Source organism: Ornithorhynchus anatinus, chromosome 1, assembly GCF_004115215.2.
Source record: "Ornithorhynchus anatinus isolate Pmale09 chromosome 1, mOrnAna1.pri.v4, whole genome shotgun sequence".
Lineage (NCBI taxonomy): Eukaryota > Metazoa > Chordata > Mammalia > Monotremata > Ornithorhynchidae > Ornithorhynchus > Ornithorhynchus anatinus.
The window spans coordinates 102,142,391-102,166,631 of NC_041728.1; the positions used below are offsets into that span (position 1 = coordinate 102,142,391).

A 24,241-nucleotide genomic window follows, 5' to 3' on the forward strand; every position below is an offset into this window, starting at 1 on the left:
TATGTGTTGAGTACTGTAATAATAATAATAGTAATAATGATGTTGGTATTTGTTAAGCGCTTACTATATGTAGAGCACTATTCTAAGCACTGGGGTAGATAGAGAGTAATCAGGTTGTCCCATGAGGCTCATGCTTAATCCCCATTTTACAGAGGAGGTAACTGAGGCACAGAGAAGTGAAGTGACTTGCCCATAGTCACACAGCTGACAAGTGGCAGAGCCAGGATTCAAACCCATGACCTTTGACTTCCAAGCCCTGGCTCTTTCCACTGAGCCATGCTGCTTCTCTACTACAGTAAATACTCTGCACACAGTAAGCACTCACTAAATATGACTGATTAGGAAAAAATACACAGGAGGAAATTCAGCCTGGTCCCTCTCCTTCCAGGGATTAACAATGGCACCCTGTGGCTCTAAACCACCCACAAACAAAATCTTCTTAGGGTGGACAGGGCTATGATAATAATAATAATAACTTGGTATTTGTTTGGTATGTGCCAAGCACTGTTCTAAGCCCTGGGTTGATACAAGGTAATTAGGTTGTCCCTCGTGAGGCTCACGGTCTTAATCCCCATTTTACAGATGAGGTAACTGAGGCACAGAGAATTTAAGTGACTTACCAAATTCACGCAGCAGACAAATTTGAGCGCTTACAAATTTGAGCCCCATGAGGCTCATGTTTAATCCCCATTTTACAGAGGAGGTAACTGAGGCACAGAGAAGTTAAGTGACTTGCCCAAAGTCACAAAGCTGATAAGTGGCAAAGCCAGGATTAGAACTCACGACTTCTGACTCCCAAGCCCGTGCTCTTTCCACTGAGCCATTCTGCTTCTCATCATTCACAGCCACCAATCAGGGAAAATTCCTATTTGGTACCTCCATAGGTAAGAGGGTCCCTAGAGTGGAATTCCTATATCAACAAGTAGTTCAGCTTCTTAAACACCTCTCCCCTTTCCCACCCCCTAGTCAGACATATTTTACCCAGATTTCCTCTTTGGCCTAATACTGGCCCTAGCTTGCCCATCCCAACACTTGCAATAATAGTATTTGTTAAGCACTTTTTATGTGTCTAGCACTGTTCTAAGTGCTGGTGCAGATTCATATAATCAGGATGGACACAGTCCCCTTTCTATCTCAGGCTCACCATCTAAGTAGGAGGGAGATGAGATACTGAATCCCTATTCTACAGATGAGAAAACTGCCGTACAGAGAAATCTTTCGTTTGTGCTTTTATTACTGGTACTTGTTAAGTGCTTACTACGAGCCAGGCACGGTACTAAGCACTGGGTAGACACAAGGTAATCAAGTTGGAAAAGTCCATGTCCCACACGGGGCTCACAGTCTTAATCCCTATTTTACAGACGGTGTAACAGGCACAGAAGTGAGGTGACTTGCCCTAGGTCCCACAGCAGACAAATGGTGGAGCCGAGATTAGAACGCAGGTCCTTCTGAGTACCAGGTCCGTGCTCTATCCACTAGACCACGCTACTCCTTCCAGTAGGGTGGGTGGAGACATGCCAGAGATTCTGCACTCAAAGCTACAATATCCTATTCCTTTTCTTGTCTTTATTGCTGTCCATTTTTTTGTTCTTTCACCTTTCCTAAGATGTCTGTTGCAAATAGACTGGGAGCCCCTTGAGAAACAGGGACTGTGTTTAATTTTCACCTGCACCTTCCCCACCCCCTCAAACTTAGAACAGTGCTCTGCACACACATTAAGTGCTTAATAAACACTCTAATTACTACTGTTACCACTTCTTTGTCTTTTCTATCCCCTACTACCCACGGGCCCCAGTCTAGTGCCCTACAGGAGCTCCTGCCCCTTGGATGCCACCTGAGTTCAAAATGAAGAGGATTTGAAACAACACATGCATATAATAATTTTGGTATTTGTTAAGCGCTTACTATGTGCCAAGCACTGTTCTAAGCACTGGGTAGATACAAGGTAATCAGGTTGTCCCACGTGGGGCTCACAGTCTTAATCTCCATTTTCCAGATGAGGGAATTGAGGCACAGAGAAGTTAAGTGATCTGCCCAAAGTCACAGCTGATAAGTTGTAGAGCCAGGATTAGAACCCATGACCTCTGACTCCCAAGCCCGTGCTCTTTCCACTTGGTCACGTCACAAAGCAGCAACATCTGCTGGAGGTTTCTAAAGGACTTAATTAATAATGACGGTGTTTGTTAAGCGCTTACTATGTGCCAAGCACTGTTCTAAGCACTGGGGTAGATACAAGGTAATCAGGTTGTCCCACGTAGGGCTCACAGTCTTAATCCCCATTTTACAGATGAGAACTGACACACAGAGAAGTTAAGTGACTTGACCAGAGTCACACAGCTGACAAGTGGTGGAGTTGGGATTAGAACCCATGACCTCTGACTTCCAAACCCATGCTCTTTCCACTAAGCCACACTGCTTCTAATTAAGTTATAATTAACAATTAACAATTAAGTTATAATTAACAACTTAATTATAAGGACTATTTTATGATATTTCATTCAAAAGTATTTATTGAGTGCTTACTATGTGCAGACCACTGTACTAAGCGCTTGGAATGTACAATTCGGCAACAGATAGAGACAATCCCGCCCATTGATGGGTTTATAGTGTATATTTGTTAAGTACCTACTATATACCAGGCACTGTAGTAAGCCCTGAGGTAGATACAAGCTAATTAAGTTGGACACAGTCCACGTCCCACATGGGCGCTCACGGTTTTCATCCCCATTTTACAGATGAGGAAACAGGCAGAAAGACATGAAATGTCTTGCCCAAGGTCACAGAATAGAACTTAGGTCCTTCTGACTCCCAGGCCAGTGCTCCATCCACTACTCCATCCAGTGCTTCTCGACTATTCCCACAGTTTACCAGAAACCGATACATACCATCAAAGCTGCCTTTCTCCGAAGCATGCTGCAGCAGCTGGTTATAGGTCTCAATGGAAGGCCGGTAAACAAAGACTCCTGAATTGAAACAGTCAGGCCAGCCCGGATCTGGGGCAGCAGACAACTCTTCTCTCTCAAAAATTTCATCAATGTTTGCCAAAACCTGGTTAGACGGAAAGGCCAAAAATTACTCCTCTGTCCTCGAGGTTTTCACTGCGCCGCGTCTTGATGTATCTTTTTTAATCACCTCCCCGCCCCACCGTCCCCGTGGAGTCTGTGGTGGGCTTGCACCTCCAAAAGTGACAGCTCAGAGAGGCCCCTCTGTCCGGCTTCTTTGCCCCTTCTATTTTAAGAAGGAGTAATGTGTTTTCAGTCGGTCTTAGCAGCATTCCTCTGTTTGAGGAGTAACAGGGCCCAGTTATTAGGCCAGAGAAAGCTGTGTTATCTGGGGCTCGAGAGACCACAAAGTTCCAGGGAGGCGTACCTCCGTACAGGCCACGATGTCCCGTCCTCTCTTCTCCGGGGCAGGGAGGAGGTGGGGAAAGTCAAGATGAATGCAGTTCTCCAGGGGCCTGCTGGAGCCAGGGGCCTCAGAGCAGGGCTTTCATGGGCAGCCCTGAGGGGGCCTTAGCTAATCTGATCTGGACACTTTTTGGCACGAAGGTGTGGAGTGGGGAAAGTTTCTAGGGCCTGGGCCCCACCCAGGGAGAGCTGAATCCAGTTGGTCTGCGTACCAAGTCTCTGTAGAGGCTTTATTTCTGAATCCTCAGCTCTTGCTGGCCCTCTGTGTGACCGTGCAAAGCCCTCTGTTGGGAGCGGTTCTCTGGCACAGTCCCGACTCTTAATGAGCCGGTGTTTGACTCCCCGGCACCTCCCATTCCCCAAGCAAGCCGGAGAACAAGCATCTTTCTGTGGATATATTGCGCACCCTCATCACACCCACTACTCACCAGAGTATCTGCATCCATGAAGACACATTTTGAATACTGAGTTAGGGACCAGCAGTGGAGTTTTGTTAACGTGACGCCCAGCTCGGGTCTTTTCATTAAGGCTAGATGGGCTGAATCCCCACTGTCCAAGACATCTACCAAAATGACTTCATCATAGATCTTTTCTAAAACTTTCCTGTTGAAACAGAGTCCAGTTACTGAGGCTCGACACTTTAGCAAGACAGACCACTTGACCTCGTCCCTGTAACTCAGGGTAATTCTTTCTCGGGGTTCGAATGAATGTTTAGAACACATTTTCCCATGGGGCCTCGCAAAGCTCGGGGCAGCTAGCAAGAGAACGGTTACTGCTCTTAACAATTTGTATTTACCAAGTGGGATCATTCTTGGTTTCCCAATGAGTCAAACTATCATTTCATTTCCTTGATGTAGAGTTGTGGGGAAGGATTATTTTAGCAGATGCTACTAAAATGCACATGGGTAATCCGGAGCCAAGATGGCAGGTTGGCCTTTAATTGTCTTTTTTCCACCCATTTACGAGAGGGGAATATAAAAGCATGCAGCCATTTCTTCCCCCAACCCCGCCACATATGGTCACACATACGTGACCAAGAAATCAGTGGATTCCAATTCCCCGACTAAACTCTCATTTCCGCTTCTCCCACCCCCTATGTTACCCTTGCACTCTTAATCAATGCCTCCTTCAGCATTTATATAAATATCCATAATTTATTTATATGTCTGTCTCCCCCTCTAAAACTGTAAGCTCGTTGTGGGCAGACCGTGTCTCCCAACTCTGCTCTATTATACTCTCTACTGCTCTGCACACAGTAAGCATGAATATGATTGAGTGATTCCAGTTGGAGAAAATTTTCTGGACTAATCAGTCAAGAAGCCCAGTTTTGATTTCTTTTGCTCTATAGGACAGGGTTGTGGGTCTTCACCCCCAAAACTTGAACCTGTACAAATCAGTCCTCAGAGCTGAATATAAAAGGAAGTTCTTGAGGAAAGGAGAAAGCAAAGTTCTGGAAACCATATTCAAACACCCACACTAAAGCAACTTTAAAGTCAACCCTTAAAGTTAAAGTTGCCCAATTCCCCACATAAATAAAAACAGCCAAAAGGGCTTCTCTACTGGCTTCTATAGCCATTCACTACCGGTCCCCATGTCAAAAGCAGCAGCGTGGCTCAGTGGAAGAGAGCCCAGGCTTGGGAGTCAGAGGTCATAGGTTCTAATTCCGGCTCCACCGTTTGTCAGCTTTGTGACTTTGGGCAAGTCACTTAACTTCTCTGTGCCTCAGTTACCTCATCTGTAAAAATGGGGATGAAGACTGTGACCCCACATGGGACAACCCGATCACCTTGTATCCCCCCAGTGCTTAGAACAGTGCTTTGCATATAGTAAGCACTTAAATACCATAAAAAAAAAAGCAGCCTCCCTGGAAACTCCCTTAATTAGCCTTGGGCATGGAGCTGACAAGATGGGGGAGATTCTAGATGCTCTTGAAGAGCTGCACCCAGAGGATGTCAGTCTAAAGAAAGGAATATGAAGGCAAAAAATATGCAAAACAGCACAGAGGATTACCTGTATGCCTCAATTTTTTTCCTTAATATCACAATAAGTGCAGGCTAGTGGTATTAAACAGTTCTGAAGAAGTGTTATCTAGTGGAGAAAGCACAGGCTTGGGAGTCAGAAGGGCCTGGTTTCTAATCCCATTCTGTCACTTGTCTGCTGCGGGACCTTGGGTAAGTCACTTCACTTTCTGTGCCTCAATTACCTCATCTGTAAAATGGGGGTTAAGATTGTGAACCCCATGTGGGGCATGGACTGTGGCCAACTTGATTAGCTTGTACCTACTCCAGCACTTAGTACAGGACCTGGACTATATTAAGCGCTTTAACACCATCAAAAAAAAAGAAAACTAGTCAAATCATTGCTATTTATTAAGCCCTTCTGTGTGCAGAGCACTGCAAATGCAAGGTAAATGGACCCTGCCCTCAGAGTAGTTAATTTAATGGGGAAACAGGCAGACAGAAATTCTTTACAAAAAAAGGGAACAGAAGAAGGCTGTAACTGGTAGAAGCATATGAAATAGCTGAATACACACACACACACAGTTGTGCAACTGTAGTGGCTGGATTGATAGGATTTGCAATAATGAGAATTAACCAGGGAAGGCTTGTTTAGGGGTGGTGGCATATTTGATGATGGCATTTGTTAAGCGCTTATTATGTGCCAAGCACTGTTCTAAGCACTGGGGGGAGATACAAGGTAATCAGGATGTCCCACATGGGGCTCACAGTCTTAATCCCCATTTTCCAGATGAGGTAACTGAGGCACAGGGAAGTTCAGTGACTTGCTCAAAGTCACACAGCATGAGTAAGGTGGTGAGAGAGGGGAGAATCCAAAACAAAAGCACAATTAGAAGAAGCACTTGGGAGGCCCAACTCTGCTATATTCTACTTTCCCGAGTGCTTAATACAGTGCTCTGCACACAGTAAGTGCTCAATAAATACCACCAATTGAGTGAAGAATGCAATGGATAGCATGTCCGACTACATACTAGAAGACTACAGGTTCGACTCCTCACTGGTTCAGTTTCTTATTGAGACTGTAAGCCCCATGTGAGACAGGGACTGTGTCCAACCCTATTTGCTTGTATCCACCTGAGTGCTTGGTACAGTGCTTGGCACCCAGTACACACTTAAATGCCAGAATTATTATTATAATGGTATTTGTTAAGTGCTTACTATACACCAGGCACTGTTATAATCGCTGGGGTGGATACAAGCAATTTGGGTTGGACACAGTCTCTGTCCCACAAAGGGTAGATACAACGTAATCAGGTTGTCCCAAGCAGGACTCACAGTCTCAATCCTCATTTTACAGATGAGGTAAGTGAGGCACAGAAAACTGAAGTGACTTGCCCAGGGTCACACAGGAGACAACTGGCAGAGACAAGATTAGAATCCATGACCTTCGACTACCAGGCCCGTGTTATGTGAAAAGAGGCAATACCCATTAAAGATGGAGAAACCCAGTAGAGAGTTTTGAAGCCTTGGGTAAAGAGGTCCCACTTAAGTTAAATTTAGGTCAGCAAGAGAAGCTACAGGGGGTTGTTTTAAAAGAAGTGTTCACAACGGTTAAGTTTTATTAGCGGGTGCTATGCTTAGCATTTCAGGAGGAACAAATACTCCTGTCAACAGGGCTCTCTCCCTGACCCCTCTCCCAGTTAGAATGCAAGAATGATACCTTACACCAAGAAGGAGCCAAATGCTGAAGCCCAAGGAAACGAAACAAAAAACATTAAGAGCGCCTTTCAAATTGGACGCACCCTCACTCGAAAATGGAATTCACCAACTTTATTCACTAAGAAAATCTCAGCCACGAAAACCTTTCTCTGGTAAACTTCGCCCTTCTCAACACCGACGGGTACCACCCACAGCTTTGTGCGGCGGGATAGGAGCCTGGCCAAAATTCAAACTGAAGCCAAAATGAAGCAAAAATATTTGGCCCAAATGTACCGGAATGGCAAATAAATTCCTTACCTCATTGAGTCCGAGACCTGAGGAGTTATGAGCACAGTTAACTTCTTTGTTGTTCTATGGTGCTGCAGTGAAGAGCCCAGCACAAGTGCCCCTTTCACGTACGTGTCATTTGTGGTGAGCGTCACGAATGAATGGTCTTAATGGAAAGGAAAACTATGGTGATTACCTTATCTTGGCCAAAAATTTACCCAAAAAACCCCCAAAAAAACCCCACAATAATTCACTTTCATTTAAATGCCTGTTGTGAGAAGTGGGAATAGCTAAAGACTGATGAAAGTAACTCTGTTCATTTTTAATATTACCCTGTTTTTTATGAAAGCACCTCTTTCCAGAAATGAGGAAGGGAAGCAGTGTGGCCTAGTGGAAAGAGGACAGGCTTGGGAATCAAAGGACCTGGGTTCTAATCCTGGCTCTGCCGCTTGCCTGCTATGCTTAGGCAAGTCGCTTAACTTACCTGTGACTCAGTTTCCTTATCTGCAAAATGAGAATTAAATACCCATTCTTCCTTCTACTTGGACTGTGAGCTCCATGAGGTACAGGGACTGTGTGAGGGATTATTTTGTAACTACCTCAACGCTAGTCAAGTGCTTGGCATATAGCGTGGCTCAGTGGAAAGAGCACGGGCTTTGGAGTCAGAGATCATGGGTTTGAATCCTGGCTCTGCCACTTGTCAGCTGTGTGACTGTGGGCAAGTCACTTAACTTCTCTGTGCCTCAGTTACTTCATCTGTAAAATGGGGATAAAGACTGTGAGCCTCATGTGGGCCAATCTGATTACCCTGCATGTACCCCAGCACTTAGAACAGTGCTCTGCACATTGTAAGCGCTTAACAAATACCAACATTATTATTACTTAATAAATGCCACTATTATTTTTACATGAAAGATCAAAGGACCAAATGCAGAAATGGACCTGCAGCACCCCTTGTTTCACTATAGTGACACAGCGCTTGGTTGAAAGGGCCCAGGGGCCCTCAGGATGGTTTGGGAGAAGAGGAGGAATCAAATCTCTCACCTTGTTCTAACCTTCCAGTCACCCTGTAGTAGTGATAGCATTCACTGAGCAACCACCGGATGTAATGAAATAAGCACTTTGGAAACTTTAAAACAAGCAAATGATATACACCCTGTCCACATGGAGCTTTTCCAGACTAATGGGGAAGGCATAAATAAAAGTATTTTCATGCAAAGTAATCAAAATAAATAAAGGCAAGCATACTTCAATACACATAATTTCATAAAACCTGAGGATAAGTCCATAGGCGCTAGAGATGGATAATGGATTCATGCGTCTCGGGGATCAGGGAGATTGACTGGGGAAGGCATTTTGAAGGGAGGAGGTGGGCTTCCAGGAGGGCAAGGGCCTGTCGGATTTGGAGAGGGAGGGGGTTCTGTGGCAGGGAAACATCATGAGGAAGGAGGAAGGAAGAATGGGCTGGAGAGGGCCCTATTTGGATGGGAAGGTTAACAACTGACTAAGCTTCTGTTATCTCACAGGTTATTAATTTTCCAAATGAAACAGGCTGACCCTGCAAGAGGAATTCTTGGTTATTTCATTAAGATGTCAGGTGGCAAATTCTATTTCTCTCATGCTGAAGAACAGCACGGCCTAGTGGAAAGAGCACGAGCCCGGGAGTCAGAGGAGTTGGGTTCTAATTCCGCCTCTGCCAGTTGCCTGCTGTGTAACCTGGAGCGAGTCACTTAATTTCTCCCTGTCTTGGTTTCCTCATATGTAAAATGGGAATTCAGTGCCCATTTTCCCTCCTACTTACACTGTGAGTCCCATGCGGGACCGTATCGGACCTGATTACCTTGTATCCTCCCCTGTGCTTAACAATAATAATAAACTGTAACAAAATAACAACAAAGTGGCTGAAACCAGAAGAAAAGTCAAAACAACAATAAGCAATCTACCCAAATCCACACAGTTGGAGAAATAACAATAATAATAATAATGATGGTATTTGTAAAGCGCTTACTATGTGCCAAGCACTGGAGAGATCACAGCCCCAAGTCCTTTATCCAGACCTGAAGCTTTCAGCACAGGTTTGCCTGAGTTGGGTTGGAGTGCACCAGAATATCGGAAACAAGACACGCTCATCCCGACAATCCCTTTCGGTCCATCCCCTCTAGGCCCAATTCCAAACCCTCTGATGATAATGTTGGTATTTGTTAAGCGCTTACTATGTGCAGAGCACTGTTCTAAGCTCTGGGGTAGATACAGGGTAATCAGGTTGTTCCACGTGGGGCTCACAGTCTTAATCCCCATTTTACAGATGAGGTAACTGAAGCACAGAAAAGTGAAGTGACTTGCCCACAGTCACACAGCCGACAAGTGGCAGAGCCGGAAGTCGAACTCATGACCTCTGATTCCGAAGCCCAGGCCCTTTCCACTGAGCCACGCTGTTGTCTATAAGTTTAGAGTGGTCACTATTGCACAGTTACCTGATCTTCTGGGGGGTTTTTTTTGGAGGGTGGGTGCAGGGAGAGAAGCAACGGCTTAGGTAGATATCAGGAGACTGCAATCACTGTGGTTGCTGCATAAATAGGATCCGGGACCATGTCTCATGGGGCTGTGGCAAGCGTCTCCAGTCTTGATGGCAAGGGGGGGAAGGGAGGGCAGGGGAGAGGCTGACCAGAGAGGTGAGACTGAACCCCTAACCCATGACTGACCGCTAGTAGCAGGGAGTGGGGCCCCTACCATCATGCCAGCCGATAAGCACACCCTGTTCCCCCTCACCCTCGAATATCCTCAGCGCGGGCCAGCACTCCCTCCCCACCCCCCACAGATAAACTTGCCCACCCCAAGGGATCTCCTGAGAAGGACCAGATCAGTCCCTATCCCTCACCATATGCAACCTGGGGGGATGGGGAGAGCGTTTTCCCAAGGCTCCTCCGTCCAAGGGAATCCTCTGGAAGCCGGGGGTAGTCGGGCGATAAGATGCCCATCAAGGTCAGGGAGGATCAGGGAACGTTGGAAAAAAGGGAGGACAAGGGGGGGTGGGGGCGACTCCGGCGAGTGGTTTGGATGGGGGAAGGGGAAGAGGATCGTGGAGGGGGGGCGAAGGGGACGATGGAAGATGGGGGCGAAGGGGACGATGGAAGATGGGGGGGAAGAGGGACGATGGGGGGAGGAGGGACGATGGGGGGGAGGAGGGACGATGGGGGGAGGAGGAACGATGGGGGGAGGAGGGACGATGAGGGGAGGAGGGACGATGAGGGGAGGAGGGACGATGGGGGGAAGGGGGAGATGGGGGGGAAGGGGGAGATGGGGGGGAAGGGGGAGATGGGGGGGAAGGGAGAGATGGGGGGGAAGGGGGAGATGGGGGGGAAGGGGGAGATGGGGGGAAGGGGGAGATGGGGGGAAGGGGGAGATGGGGGGAAGGGGAGGAAGGGGGAAATGGGGGAGATGGGGGAAGGGGAGAAAGGGGGGATGGGGGAAAGGAGGAAGGGGGAGATGGGGGAAGGGGGAAATGGGGGAGATGGGGGAAGGGGGAAATGGGGGAGATGGGGGAAGGGGGAAATGGGGGAGATGGGGGAAGGGGGGATGGGGGAAATGGGGGAAGGGGGGGATGGGGGAAATGGGGGAAGGGGGGATGGGAGGGATGAAGGGAATGGTGGAGATGGGGGAAAGGGGAGATGGGGGCAGATGAGGGAAAGGCGAGGGAAGGGAAGGGAAGATGTGGTGGGAGGGGTTTGTTTCCACGGCAAGCTTAGCGATCTGTCCGCGGGGGCCTGGGGGGCCCCTGGGCCCGGCTGGGAGATTAGTGGGCCCCGCCGCCCCCCGGCCGCAGCCTGGCTGCCCACCACGGCCGGGCGGGAGGGGGCCGGGGCGACAGGGCTCCCCTCCGGCGGCCAGGACTCCTGCCCGGCCCTCACGACTAAAAATAGGGCCGAGCCGGGGCCCCGGGGACAGGAGGGGAGGAAGGAGAGAGAGGGAGGGAGGGAGGGAGGCAGGCAGGCCCGGGGAGGGGGCCTGTGCACAACTCTCTGTCTCTGTCTGTCTGTGTGCGTGCACCCCCGGCCAGCTCGGGCTCCCTGCGGGCCGGGCCGGGCCGGGCCACCTACCTGTCATGGTGTGCGGGGGTCCGGGGGTGCGGGGTCCGCAGTGCGGGGGCAAGGCAGGGCAGGGCCGGGCCGAGCCGCCGTGGGAGGGAGAGCGATCGCGCTGCCGCCGCGTCCTCTTATAGCCGCCCCGCCGTCATGTGCCCCGCCGGGCCCGCCCCCAAACCACAAACCCAAACCCCGCACCGCCCCCGGACCTGCTCCGCCCCCACACCCCACACCCCCGCGCCCAGGGGGCCGCCCTTACCCCCCCTCCCGCCCTCATCCTCTTCTTCCCCTCCTTCTCCTTCCTTCCTCCTCTTCTCCTCCTCCCTTCCTTCTCCTTCTCTTCTTCTCCTCCCTTCCTCTACCTTCTCCTTCCTTCCACCTCCTTCTTGTTCTTCTCCTCCTTCCTTCTCTTCTCCCTCTCCTTATTGTTCTTCTTCTCCTCCTCCTCCTCCTTCCTGTTCTTCTCTTCTCCTTCCTCCTTCTCCTCTCCTATTCTTCCTTCATCTTCCTTTCTTCTTCTTCCTTATTTTTCCTTTTCTTTCTTCTTGTTCTTCCTCTCCTCCTCCACCTTCTTCCTTCTTTTTCTTCTCATTTCCTTCTCCCTTCCTTCTTTTTCTTCTTTCTTCTTCTCCTTCCTCCTTCATGCTTCTTTCTCCTTATCCCTTCCTTCCTTCTCCCTTCTCCTATTCTTCCTTCATCTTCCTTTCTTCTTTCCTTCTTTTTCCTTTCCTTTTCTTTCTTCCTCTCCTCCTTCCTTCCTTCTTTTTCTTCTCCTTTCCTTCTTCCTTCTCCCTTCCTCCTTTTTCTTCTCCTTTCCTTCTTCCTTCTCCCTTCCTCCTTTTTCTTCTCCTTTCCTTCTTCCTTCTCCCTTCCTCCTTTTTCTTCTCCTTTCCTTCTTCCTTCTCCCTTCCTCCTTTTTCTTCTCCTTTCCTTCTTTCTTTCTTGTCCTCCTTCCTTCTCTTTCTTCTTCTCCTTCCTTCTCCTTCGTGCTTCTTTCCTTCTCCCTCCCTTCTTTCCTTCTCCTTTCTCTTCTCCTCCTTCATTCTCCTTTTCCTTCTCCTCTTCCTCCGTATCTTCCTCCTCCTCCTCTCCTTCTTTCTCTCTTGGTTTTCTTCTTCGTTCTCCCTTCTCCTCCTCCTCCACGGGTGGCCCAAGCTGCCCTGGACAGAAATTTCCTTTAGATCATTAGCCCCTGCTTCCTTCCACTTGGCGATGGCCAGGCCACTGAGGACCCAAGAACACCCCCAGCTTTCCCTCAGCTCTTCCTCGGCTTGGGCCTGCAGCTCTGGCCCGGACCTTCCTCTAAACACGTGTGTGTGTGTGTGTGTGTTGTGTGTAACAATACTGCCAGCCCCACCCCCACATTCCAACACTCCTGGATTTACAATGGCACGCAATCAATTCTATTGTAGTCACAGTGCTTTGCACGTAGTAAGCACTCAGTAAATACAACTGATTGATGATTTACTGCGTAATTACTATGTGCAGAGCACTGTACTAAACACTTGAGGAATAATATGCAACAGAAGTAGCGGTCACGTTCCCTGCCTATAATTCATTTATTCAATCATATTTATTGAGCACTTACTGTGTGCAGAGCACTGTACTAAGCGCTTGGAAAGTACAGTGACCTTACAGTGCAAGCTCATCTTGGACAGGAAACATGTCTACTGACTCTGCTATATTGAACACTCCCAAGTGCTTAGTACAGTGCTCTTATTGTACACTCCCAAGCATTAGTACAGTGCTCTGCACACAGCAAGCCCACGATATGATCGATATTGATTGATTCCTCACAAAATTCTTGACCTCAGAATCCTGGACAATAATAATAATAATGTTGGTATTTGTTAAGTGCTTACTATGTGCCGAGCACTGTTCTAAGCGCTGGGGTAGACATAGGGGAATCAGGTTGTCCCACGTGGGGCTCACAGTCTTAATCCCCATTTTACAGATGAGGGAACTGAGGCACAGAGAAGTTAAGTGACTTGCCCACAGTCACACAGCCGACAAGTGGCAGAGCTGGGATTCGAACTCATGAGCCCTGACTCCAAAGTCCGTGCTCTTTCCACTGAGCCACGGGACAAAGTGGACGCATCTTGGGCTTTAAACACATTTAGCCTCCTCTGCCCTTTCCTTCCTTCCTTCACTCATTCAATTATATTTACTGAGCACTTACTGTGTGCAGAGCACTGTACTAAGTGCTGGGGTGGATGCCAGCAATTTGAGTTGGACACAGTCCCTGTCCCACATGAGGCTCACAGTCTCAAACCCCATTTTACAAATGAGGTAACTGAGGCACAGAGAAGTGAAGTGACTTGCCCAAGGTCACACAGCAGACAGATGGCAGAGCCGGGATTAGAACCCCTGACCTTCTGATTGCCAGGCCCGTGCTCTATCCACTACCCCATGTAAGCTCTTGGGTGAGAGCAATATAACAATAAACAGACACATCCCTGCCCACAACGAGCTTACAGCCTAGAGAGACTTACAGCTCCTTAGAGTCTAGTTGGACTTCCTCCAACTCACAATGTATTTAATTCAAATCCCTATCCCTCCTTCTTCATTTCCCCCCAACAAATATCCTGCATTTGATAATTAAAATTATTATGGTATTTGTTAAGTGCTTACTATGTGTCTATCACTGCACTAAGTACTGGGGTAGATACAAGATATAATCAGACATGGTTCCTGTCCCTTATGAGGTTCACAATCTAAATAGGAGGGAAAATAGGTCTGGAATCCCCATTTTACAGATGTTGAAAGTGAGGTTCAGAGAAGTTCAATGATTCGCCCAAGGTTGCATAGCAGGCAAGTGGCAGAAGTAGGATTAGAACCCAGGTCCTTTGACTCCCAGGCCCATGTTCTTTCCACACTGCTTCCAGCTTCCTTGCTGAATTGGGTTCCTTCTAAACCCAATTAAAATGTAAATTCCCTGTGAGCTGGTAATGCGTCACTTGGTTTGTACTTCCCAACATCTTAGTAGTGCACTGCATCTAGTGGTCATGTGGTAAATACTCCTACTAATTTCAGTAGTCTGACTCTCCCCCAGAAATAAGTTTACAGGAAATTCATCTATAGACTGACCATAACAAGCCATTACTCAACCCGAAATCAGGTTAAGTAGTCTGCAATTCCTGAGCCTCAGAACTCCGGCCCATAACATCATTTGAAGTTTTTGTGTGTGTTGGTTTATTTGCATCACATTACTGATCCTTTTCCCTCCTTTTGGAGAGGTTCGTGTTAATTAGGATGAGATTTTTAAAAATAAAACAATTACCATGACGATTAACAATGATACAGAGTGCAAAGCAAGTTCCTCATTCAGTGCTCTGGGAGCCCCCCCCCGCCCACCCAGTCTGCTCCATCCTCCCAAATAACACACAGCTCCCAAACCTTTTACCCCTCAAAACCCTCAGAATCTGTTTTCCCTTCAGCCCTGCCTGTGAATTTATATCAGTGTAATAATGTCTCATCATCAGCGTGGCTCAGTGGAACGAGCATGGGCTTGGGAATCAGAGGTCACAGGTTCGAATCCCGGCTCTGCCACTTGTCAGCTGTGTGACAGTGGGCAAGCCACTTCATTTCTCTGTGCCTCAGTTCCCTCATCTGTAAAATGGGGATTTAGACTGTGAGCCTCACGTGGGACAACCTGATTGCTCTGTATCTCCCCCAGCGCTTAGAACAGTGCTCTGCCCATAATAAGCGCTTAACAAATACCAACATCATCATCATCATTGTTGGGTTTAAACTACATGTTAAGAAACAAAATGGGCATTTAATAGTTTCAAATGTTAAAAAAAAAGATAATTTGTAACTAGTACAGGTCGTTCCCCTTACAACATGTGCAGGCTTCCCCCGCTTCTGCCAACCATCCCTCACACTGCCTGGGGCACTATAGCTCCATAATTGAACAAAGAAGATCCTGGGGATTCAAGTAGGGCTTCTGCCGACCTCTCACTCAACCAATGGCATTTATTGAACATATTCTAATAATAATGTTGGTATTTGTTAAGTGCTTACTATGTGCCGAGCACTGTTCTAAGCGCTGGGGTAGACACAGGGGAATCAGGTTGTCCCACGTGGGGCTCACAGTCTTAATCCCCATTTTACAGATGAGGGAACTGAGGCACCGAGAAGTTAAGTGACTTGCCCAAAGTCACACAGCTGGCCAGTGGCAGAGCTGGGGTTAGAACCCATGACCTCTGACTCCAAAGCCCGTGCTCTTTCCAGTGAGCCACGCTGCTTCTATGAGCAGAGCCCTGTACTAAGAACTTGGGAGGGTTTGATAAATATGACAAATACAATAGAATTGCAAGTCACAGTTCCTACCTATCACAAACTTACGCTCCTGAGGACATTAATATAAATAAATAAATGGTGGATATGTACATAAGTGCTGTGGGTCTGGGCAGGCTGAATATCAAGTACATAGGTGATGCAAAAGTGAGAGGTAGTGGGAGAAATGAGGGTTTAATCGGGGAAGGCCTGTGGGAGGAGATGTGATTTTAATAAAGCTTTGAAAGTGGGGAGAGCGGAGGTCTATCAGATATGAAGGGTGAGGGAGTTCCAGGCGAGAGGGAAGACAGAGGCAAGGGGTCAGTGCAAAGACATGAGATCGAGGTACAGTCAGTAGCCTGGCATTAGAGGAGCAAAGTAAGTGGGCTGGGCACTTATTGAACCCACAACATGTGCAGAGCACTGTAACTGAGCGCTTGAAATAATGATAATAATGGCATTTGTTAAGTGCTTACTATGTGCCAAGCACTGTTCTAAGCACTGAGGAGTTTACAAGGTGATCAGGTTGTCCTTCGTGGAGCTCACAGACCTAATCCCCATTTTACAGTTGAGGTAACAGGCACAGAGAAGTTAAGTGACTTGCCCAAAGTCACACAGCTGACAAACGGCAGAGCCACGATTAGAATCCATGAACTGTGACTCCCAAGCCCGTGCTCTTTCCATTGAGCCATGCACACTAGATTTGGTAGGCCCATTCCCTGCCCAAAAGGAACTTATGGTTTAGACGGGGGGTGGGGGGGACGGACAGACATTAATATAAATTTTGGAGATAGACATTAACCTAAAGTACAAGTAGAGGAAATAGCAGAGTGTAGGGAAATGTACATAAACGCTGTAGGGTTAAAGGCTAAGGAGGATGTGGACAAGGGATCGGTGGCAAGATAAATGAGATTCATTCAATTGTATTTATTGAGCGCTTACTCTGTGTAGAGTGCTGTACTAAGAGCTTGGGAGAGTACGGTGTAACAATATACAGACACATTCTCTGCCCACAATGAGTTTACAGGTTGACATTAAAGGAATGAAGTGTGTGGGCTGGGTTGTAGTAGGAGATCAGTAAGGTAAGATAGGAGAGGGAGGGCTGATTGAGTGCCTTGAAGGTGATGCAGAAGTGATCACTCCTCAACTCTGCTGACCTCCTGCTCCACCCATCCTCTCTCCCTCCAACTTGGACACACACTCGACTTCATCATCTCTAACCACAGCACAATCTCTACCCTCACCCACGCTGAAATCCCTCTGACTACAACCTCCTCACTTACCTCCTCTCCCACACATCTCCTCCCCATAAATCTGCTCTATACTCCCCCCAGAGACCTCTGATCTCTAGACCCTATCCGATTTTCTCAACTCATCATGCCCCACTTAGCCTCCATACTGAAACTACCCTTCCTTGATGATCAAATAGTCAGTCTCAACACCTTCCTCTCTACTGACACACTACCCTATCCTTTCGTTGATCTTGTACCACTAATCAACAGACCTGGATGGCCTGCACAGTCTGCTTCCTTCGCTCTTGTGCTCAAGCCACAAATTGCTGCTGCAGAAATCTAATTATCAGGATGACTTCGTCCACTTCAAGATTATCTTCACATGCTTCAACTCTGCCCTCTCCTCTGCTCGCAAAATTATTTCTCCACTCTTACCGACACCCATGCCTAATGCCCTCACCAGTTGCTTCAGACATTTAATTCCCTTCTCAGACCCCTGCCTCCCTTCTCCCCCATCTCTTGCCCACATTGACCTGGCCATCTACTTTAAGAAGGGCGGCACTATCAGGCTTAAGCTTCCTAAAATTGCCCCTGCCCCTCCCCAGTCTCTCCCCCATCCGGCCCCCTCTTCAACTCTCCCATTCTTCCCAGCAGTATCTCTAGAGATCTCCTTACTCCTCTCAAAAGCGCCCCCCCGGACCTTGGCCCACCTGCACATCCAACCCCATTCCTTCACACTTTATCAAAACTTCTGCCCCCTCACTTCTTCCATCCCTAACATCTGTCTTCAGCTGCTATCTCTCCAGTGGCTTCTTCCCCACTCCTTTCAAACATGTCCATGTCTCCCCTATCCTAAAAAAACCCTCACTTGACCCTACAGCTCTCTTTTGTTATCATCCCATCTGCCTCCTACCATTCCTCTCCAAACTCCTTGAGTGACTGATCTACACTCTGTCGCAAATTTCTCTCCTCCAATTCTCTCCTTGATTCCCTCCAATCTGGTTTCCATCCCTTTCACTCCACAGAAACCGCCCTCTCAAAGGTCACCAATGATCTCCTTCTAGCCAAATTCAATGGCCTCTACTCCATCCTAAATCCTCCTCAATCTCTGTGCACCATCCCCTTCTCCTCAACACGTTATCCAACCTTAGCTTCACTGACTCTGTCCTCTCCTGGTTCTCATCTCTCTAGCCATTCATTTTCAGTCTCCTTCAGGGGCTCCTTCTCTGCCTCCCACCCCCTAACTGTGGGGGTCTCTCAAGGTTCACTTCGGGGGGCCCCTTCTATTCTCCATCTATACCCACTCCCTTGGAGAACTCATTCGCTCCCATGATTTCAACTACCACCTCTATGCAGATGATGCCCAACTCTACTCCCCCGCCTTGATCTCTTTCCACCCCTGCAGTCTCGCATTTCCTCTTGCCTTCAAGTCATCTCTACTTGGATGTCCTTCCATCGCCTCAAGCTTAACGTGTTCAAAACTGAACTCCTTATCTTCCCACCCAAACCCTGTCCTCCCCCTGAATTTCCCATAACTGTAGAAGGCACTACCACCCTTCCCGTCTCACAAGCCCATAACCTTAGCATTTTCCTTGACTTTTCTCTCTCATTCAATCCACATATTCAATCCATCACTAAATACTCTCATTCCCACCTTCACAACATCCCTAAAATCCAACCTTTCCTCTCCATCCAAACTGCTACCACGTTAATATAATCACTGATCCTGTCCCACCTGGATTACTGCATCTGCCTCCTTGCTGACCGCCCAGCCTCCTGCCTCGCCCTATCCAGTCCGTTCTTCATTCTGCTGCCCGGATCATTTTCTACAAAAATGTTCAGGATCTGTCACCTCACTCCTCAAAGAAAACTTCAGTGATTGCCCATCCACCTCCTCATCAAACAAAAACTTCTCACGATTGGCTTTAAAGCAGTCCATCAACTTGCCCCCTCCTACCGCACCTCACTGTTCACCTACTACAACCTAGCCCTCACACTTTGCTCTTCTACTAACTTTCTCACTATGCTTCAGTGTCTCCTCTATCGCCACTGACCCCCTAACCCACATCCTGCCTCTAGCCTGGAATGTCCTCTCTCCTCAAATCTGACAGTTACTCTCCCCTACTTCAAAACCGGCACATCTCCTCTGGGAGGTCTTTGCTAAGCACCCTCTTTCCTTTTCTCTCACTCTGCACCCCCCTGACTTGCTCCCTCTGTACTTCCCTTCTCCCAGCCCCATAGCACTTATGTACATATCTCTATTTTTTTATATATATTAATGTCTGTCTCCCCCCTCTAGACTGTAAGCTCATTGTGGGCAGGGAATGTGACTTTTATATTGTATTCTCCCAAGTGCTCATTACAGTGCTCGGCACACAGTAAGCATTCAGTAAATACAATTGACAGACTGACTGAAGAGATGAGAGATAGGAGGTTCAGAGGTCAGGTGTGCGTGTTTGCGATAGTGGGCTGGGGTTATTCGGAGAGCAGAGGGGAGGCTGTGACAGTTCAAGCCAGCCTCCCTTTGCACAAAGATGAGGGGGCGCAATGAGGCTTACTGGATAAAGCACAGGCCTGGGAGTCAGAGGATCTAGGTTCTAATCCTGGCTCTGCCACTTGCCTGTTGTGCGACCTTAGTCACTTAACTTCTCTGTACTTCAGTTTCCTCAACTGCAAAATGGAGATTCAGTACCTGTTCTCCCTCTTACATAGATTGTGAGCCCCATATGGGATAGGAACAGATTAACCTACTTGTATCCGTTGGTAATACAATCACTCATCCTATCCCACCTGGATTACTGCATCGGCCTCCTTGTTGACCTCCCAACCTCCTGTCTCTCCCCTCTCTAGGCCATTCTTCACTCTGCTGCCCAGATCATCCTTCTACAGAAATGTTCAGGACATGTCATCCCCTTCCTCAAAAATCTCCAGTGGTTGCTTATCCACCTCTGTATCAAACAGAAACTCCTCACTATTGACTTTAAAGCTCTGCCTCACCTTGCTTCTCTCCTTTTACAACCCAGACCGCATACTTTGCTCCTCTAGTGCTAACCTTCTCAGTGTGCCTCGATCTCCCTTGTCCTGCCATCGACCCTTGGCCCACATCCTACCTCTGGCCTGGAATGCACTCCCTCCTCAAATCCACCAGACAGTTACTCTCCCCACCTTCAAAGCCTAATTGAAGGCACATCTCCATGTGGACTTCCCAGATTAAGCCCCACTTTTATCTCCCACTCCCTTCTGCCTCATCCTGACTTGCTCCCTTTGGTCTTCTCCCCTCTCTCACCCTCACAGCACTTATGTATATATCTGTAATTTTATTTACTTTTATCAATGTCTGTTTATCTGTATTGATGTCTGTCTCCCCATTGAATTGAATCGAAAAGTACTTGAGACATAGGAAGGGCTAGTCAAATACCATAAAAAAAAGTTTCTGCAGCGAGGAATTGCTCACTCTAATACCCCTTCCAAAAAGGGAATGCTCATTGAGGACAAGAAATGTGTCTACCAAGCGCTCATCGCACAGTAAACGTGCAAGAAATATCATTGACAATGGCTGTTGATCATCCACCTGGAATATCAGCTGTAGCATAAGCAATTGCAAGGGATCTTTGGGACAAGAATAATAATGATAATAACAATGGTGGAATAAGCACTTTAATAATGGTGGTTTAAGCACTTACTATGTGCCAAGCACTGTAGTAAGCATTGAGGTAGATACAAGATAATCAGGTCCAATTTGGGCTGACAGTCTAAAGTAGGAGGGAGGACAGGTATTGAATCCCCACTTTACATTCAGTCATTCATTAGTTCAATTGTATTTGTTGAGCACTTACTGTGTGGAAAGCACTGTACTAAGTGCTTGGGACAGTACAATATAACAATAAACAGGGACATCCCCTGCCCATAGTGATGAGGAATCTGAGGTACAGAGAAGTTGCCCAAGGTCACACAGCAGACAGGGGTAGAGCCAGGGTTAGAATTCGTGAAGCGTTCCATATTTTTCTATTTATCTCGATGATGTTGTCTTGTTTTTTTTTTTTTGTTCTGTTTTGCTTTGCTGTCTGTCTCCCCCATTTAGACTGTGAGTCCATCATTGGGCAGGGATTGTCTTTATCTGTTGCCGAATTGTACATTCCAGTGCTTAGTACAGTGCTCTGCACATAGTAAGCACTCAATACTATTGAATGAATGAACCCAGGTCCTTCTGACTCCGGGGCCCATTCTCTTTGCACTAGGCCACATTGCTTCTACACTAGGAGGAGGTGGAACTAGCCAAGGAATAGAATCCATGAGCCATGAGCCACCCTAAAGTCTGGGCTGGTGAGGGGTAGGATGGACCTGGAGGGCAGCTTCCCTGTAGGGTCTGCAGGGAGTGGACCTGGGAATCTGAGCTTCCCCAGAAAAGTTGAGGACCAGCAAGATAAACTGCCAGGGAAGACCTGAGAACCGTGCGGCCCCAGATCTGTAAAGAAAAGTAAAGCAGTGGGTATCAATGGAGTGGTTACCGCTGGGTTAAATTAGGAATAAATTCCAGATCAGGGCTAGGCAGTTTATTCCTGGGTTTGGTTTCAGATCTGTTATACAAATGCTGTCACTGTTAATATCCTTCACTAAACAAACAGTGGCTACCTGTTTATAACCAGAAGGGTCTGTAGAATCTGTGTGTGGAAGCCGCAGAACTCGAAATGGCAATTTTGTATTCCTCTGCCCTCAGCCACCAGTTCTTAGGGAGTGGGATTGGCCAGTGACAAGGACTGTGCCCGACCTGATTATCCTGCATCTATCCCAGTGGCTGGCACATAGTAAGTGCTAAGTAAATACAATTAATAATGTCACTGATTATTATTATTGTTATGGTTCCTAAACTGAGAGTCATAGGGTGGTTGTAACACACTTTGAGGGCAATCTCAAGACAGCAGGATTGGACACCTCCCCACAAAAAAAGTCCCTATTTTGTAGGCAGGGAATGTGGCTTCCAACTCTGTATATAGTACTCTCGTGAGTGCTTAGTATAGTGCCCTGCACACAGTAAGTGCTTACAATTACTCTCCGACCCTTCAAAGGCTTATTGAAGGCACATCTCCTCCAAGAGGCCTTCCCTGACTAAGCCCTCCTTCCCTCTTCCCCAATTCCATTCTGCGTCATCCTGACGTGCTCCCTTTATTCCCCCCCACCCCCCAACCCCATTTCCAGCCTCATAGCAGTTAGGTACATAACTGTAATTTATTTATTGTTATTAATGGCTGTCTCCCTCTCTGGACTGTAAGCTCATTATAGGCAGGGAATGTGTCTATTATTTTGTTATATCATACTCTCCCAAATGCTCAGTACAGTGCTCTGCACACAGTAAGCACTCAAATACGACTGAATGAATAAATGCCATTGACTGATTGATTGGTTGTATATAGGAGGGCAGTAGGACCTTGGGGAAACTCTTGGGCATCTGCTCTACAAAGTGGTAAAAGTGAGAATCCGCTGTCACATAGAGGACAAGGGAGCTCTGTTAACCATCACAATCAATAAATTAATCCATCCACCAGTCATATTTACTGAGCACATACTGTACTGTATGAGAGTACAGTACAATAGACATATTACCTTCCCATAACAAGCTTATAGTCCAGAGAGGCAGACATTAATATCAATAAATACATTACAGACATGTAAGTGATGTGGGTTTGAGGATAGGGGGATGGAAAATAAAGGGAGCAAATCAGAGAGCTGCAGAAGGGAGTGGGAGAAAAGGAATTGAGGGCTTAGTCAGGGAAGGCTATGTTACACTCACGTGGCACTGGATGATTGTCTATTGTGCTCTTCCAGGAGCTTAATACAGTGCTGTACACATAGTAACAGCTCAATAAAAATGATTGATTGATTATCAAGGAATGATTGACCAGTTTCACTTTTGGTTCTAACCAATTTCACTGTCAGTGGTCTTATGCAAAGATAGTGTTCGCAGTGTAAAAATTGTGGGGAGATGTTTACACCGCAAAGGAATTGTAGGTTTTGTTGTTTTAAAAGATGACTGAACACAGTAAGATGGCTTAATACTCCACATGACAGGCTTGCAAGGACATAGTTGATGATGATGGCATTTGCTAAGCGCTTACTATGTGCCAAGCACTGTTCTAAGCGCTGGGGGAGATACAAGGTAATCAGGTTGTCCCAGGTGGGGCTCACAGTCTCAATCCCCATTTTCCAGATGAGGTAACTGAGGCACAGAGAAGTTAAGTGACTTGCCAAAGTCACACAGCTGACAAGTGGCAGAGCTGGGATTAGAACCCAAGGCCTTGATTCCCAAACTCGTGCTTTTTCCACTGAGCCATGCTGCTTCTCCATTCAGATGTGGTAACACAGCAATCTGATCAACTTCCTCAAATCAATTAATGATATTTTTGAATACTTACTGGTGCACAAAGGTCTGTAATAATAATAACGTTATTTGTTAAGCGCTTACTATGTGCCAAGCACTGTTCTAAGCACTAGGGTAGATACAAGGTAATCAGGTTATCCCACGTAGGGCTAGGGCTCACAGTCTTCATCTCCCATTTTACAGGTGAGGTAACTGAGGCACAGAGAATTAAAAAAAAAATTGTGGTATTTGTTAAACGCTATTTGCAAAGCACTGTTCTAAGCACTGGGGGATACAAGGTAATCAGGTTGTCCCATGTGGGGCTCGCAGTTTTCATCCCCATTTGACAGATGAGGTAACTGAGGCACAGAGAAGTTAAGTGACTTGCCCAAGGTCACACAGCTGACCAGCGGCAGAGACGGAATTAGAACCCGTGACCTCTGACTCCCAAGCCTGCGCTCTTTTCACTGAGCCATGCTGCTTCTCTAAGTGAAGTGACTTGCCCAAGGCCACAAAGCTGACAAGCAGGATAGCCGGGATTAGAACCCATGACCTCTGACTCCCAAGCCCAAGCTCTTTCCATTGTGCCATGCTGCTTCTCATTTCTGTACTAAGCACTTGGGAGAGTACACTATGACTGAGTTAGTGGACACATTTCCAGCCCATAACAAGCTTACCCTCATCATGTGGGGCTAACTGTCACACGTGGAACAACCTCCAGAAGAGTTTAAAATAACAGTAATAGTATTTATTAAGCTTTTACTGTGTGTAGAGAACTGTATTAAGTGCTGAGATTAAAGAGGGATTATTCCCTGATCCGAAACTATAGGGGGGGCAGGCTGGAGGAGAAGGCAGGTTGTGAGCATCTTAAGACAGCACAATGTGGACCCACTTCCCAGCACCATTCCCTTCTTTTTTTCTCCCCTTTTTCTAATAATATTTA

General features: G+C 47.2%; 1 protein-coding gene across 3 annotated transcripts in view; it reads right to left on the reverse strand.

Annotated features, from left to right (window-relative positions):
• The window catches only part of GYG1 (glycogenin 1), a 43,457-nt gene extending 31,869 nt beyond the window's left edge, over nucleotides 1-11,588 (reverse strand). For 2 of the 3 annotated variants that reach the window (XM_039912515.1, XM_039912513.1), the window contains exons 1-4: nucleotides 10,230-10,358; nucleotides 7,382-7,517; nucleotides 3,836-4,010; nucleotides 2,886-3,048 (exon numbers count right to left, since the gene is read on the reverse strand). In XM_039912515.1, the coding sequence (XP_039768449.1) occupies nucleotides 2,886-3,048; nucleotides 3,836-4,010; nucleotides 7,382-7,517; nucleotides 10,230-10,329 (574 nt within the window). In that variant the 5' untranslated portion in view covers nucleotides 10,330-10,358. Of the gene's footprint in view, nucleotides 1-2,885; nucleotides 3,049-3,835; nucleotides 4,011-7,381; nucleotides 7,518-10,229; nucleotides 10,359-11,448 lie in introns of those variants that run through there. The other variant, XM_029068262.2, reaches the window with a different exon arrangement.
• Nucleotides 11,589-24,241: the final 12,653 nt, after the last annotated feature.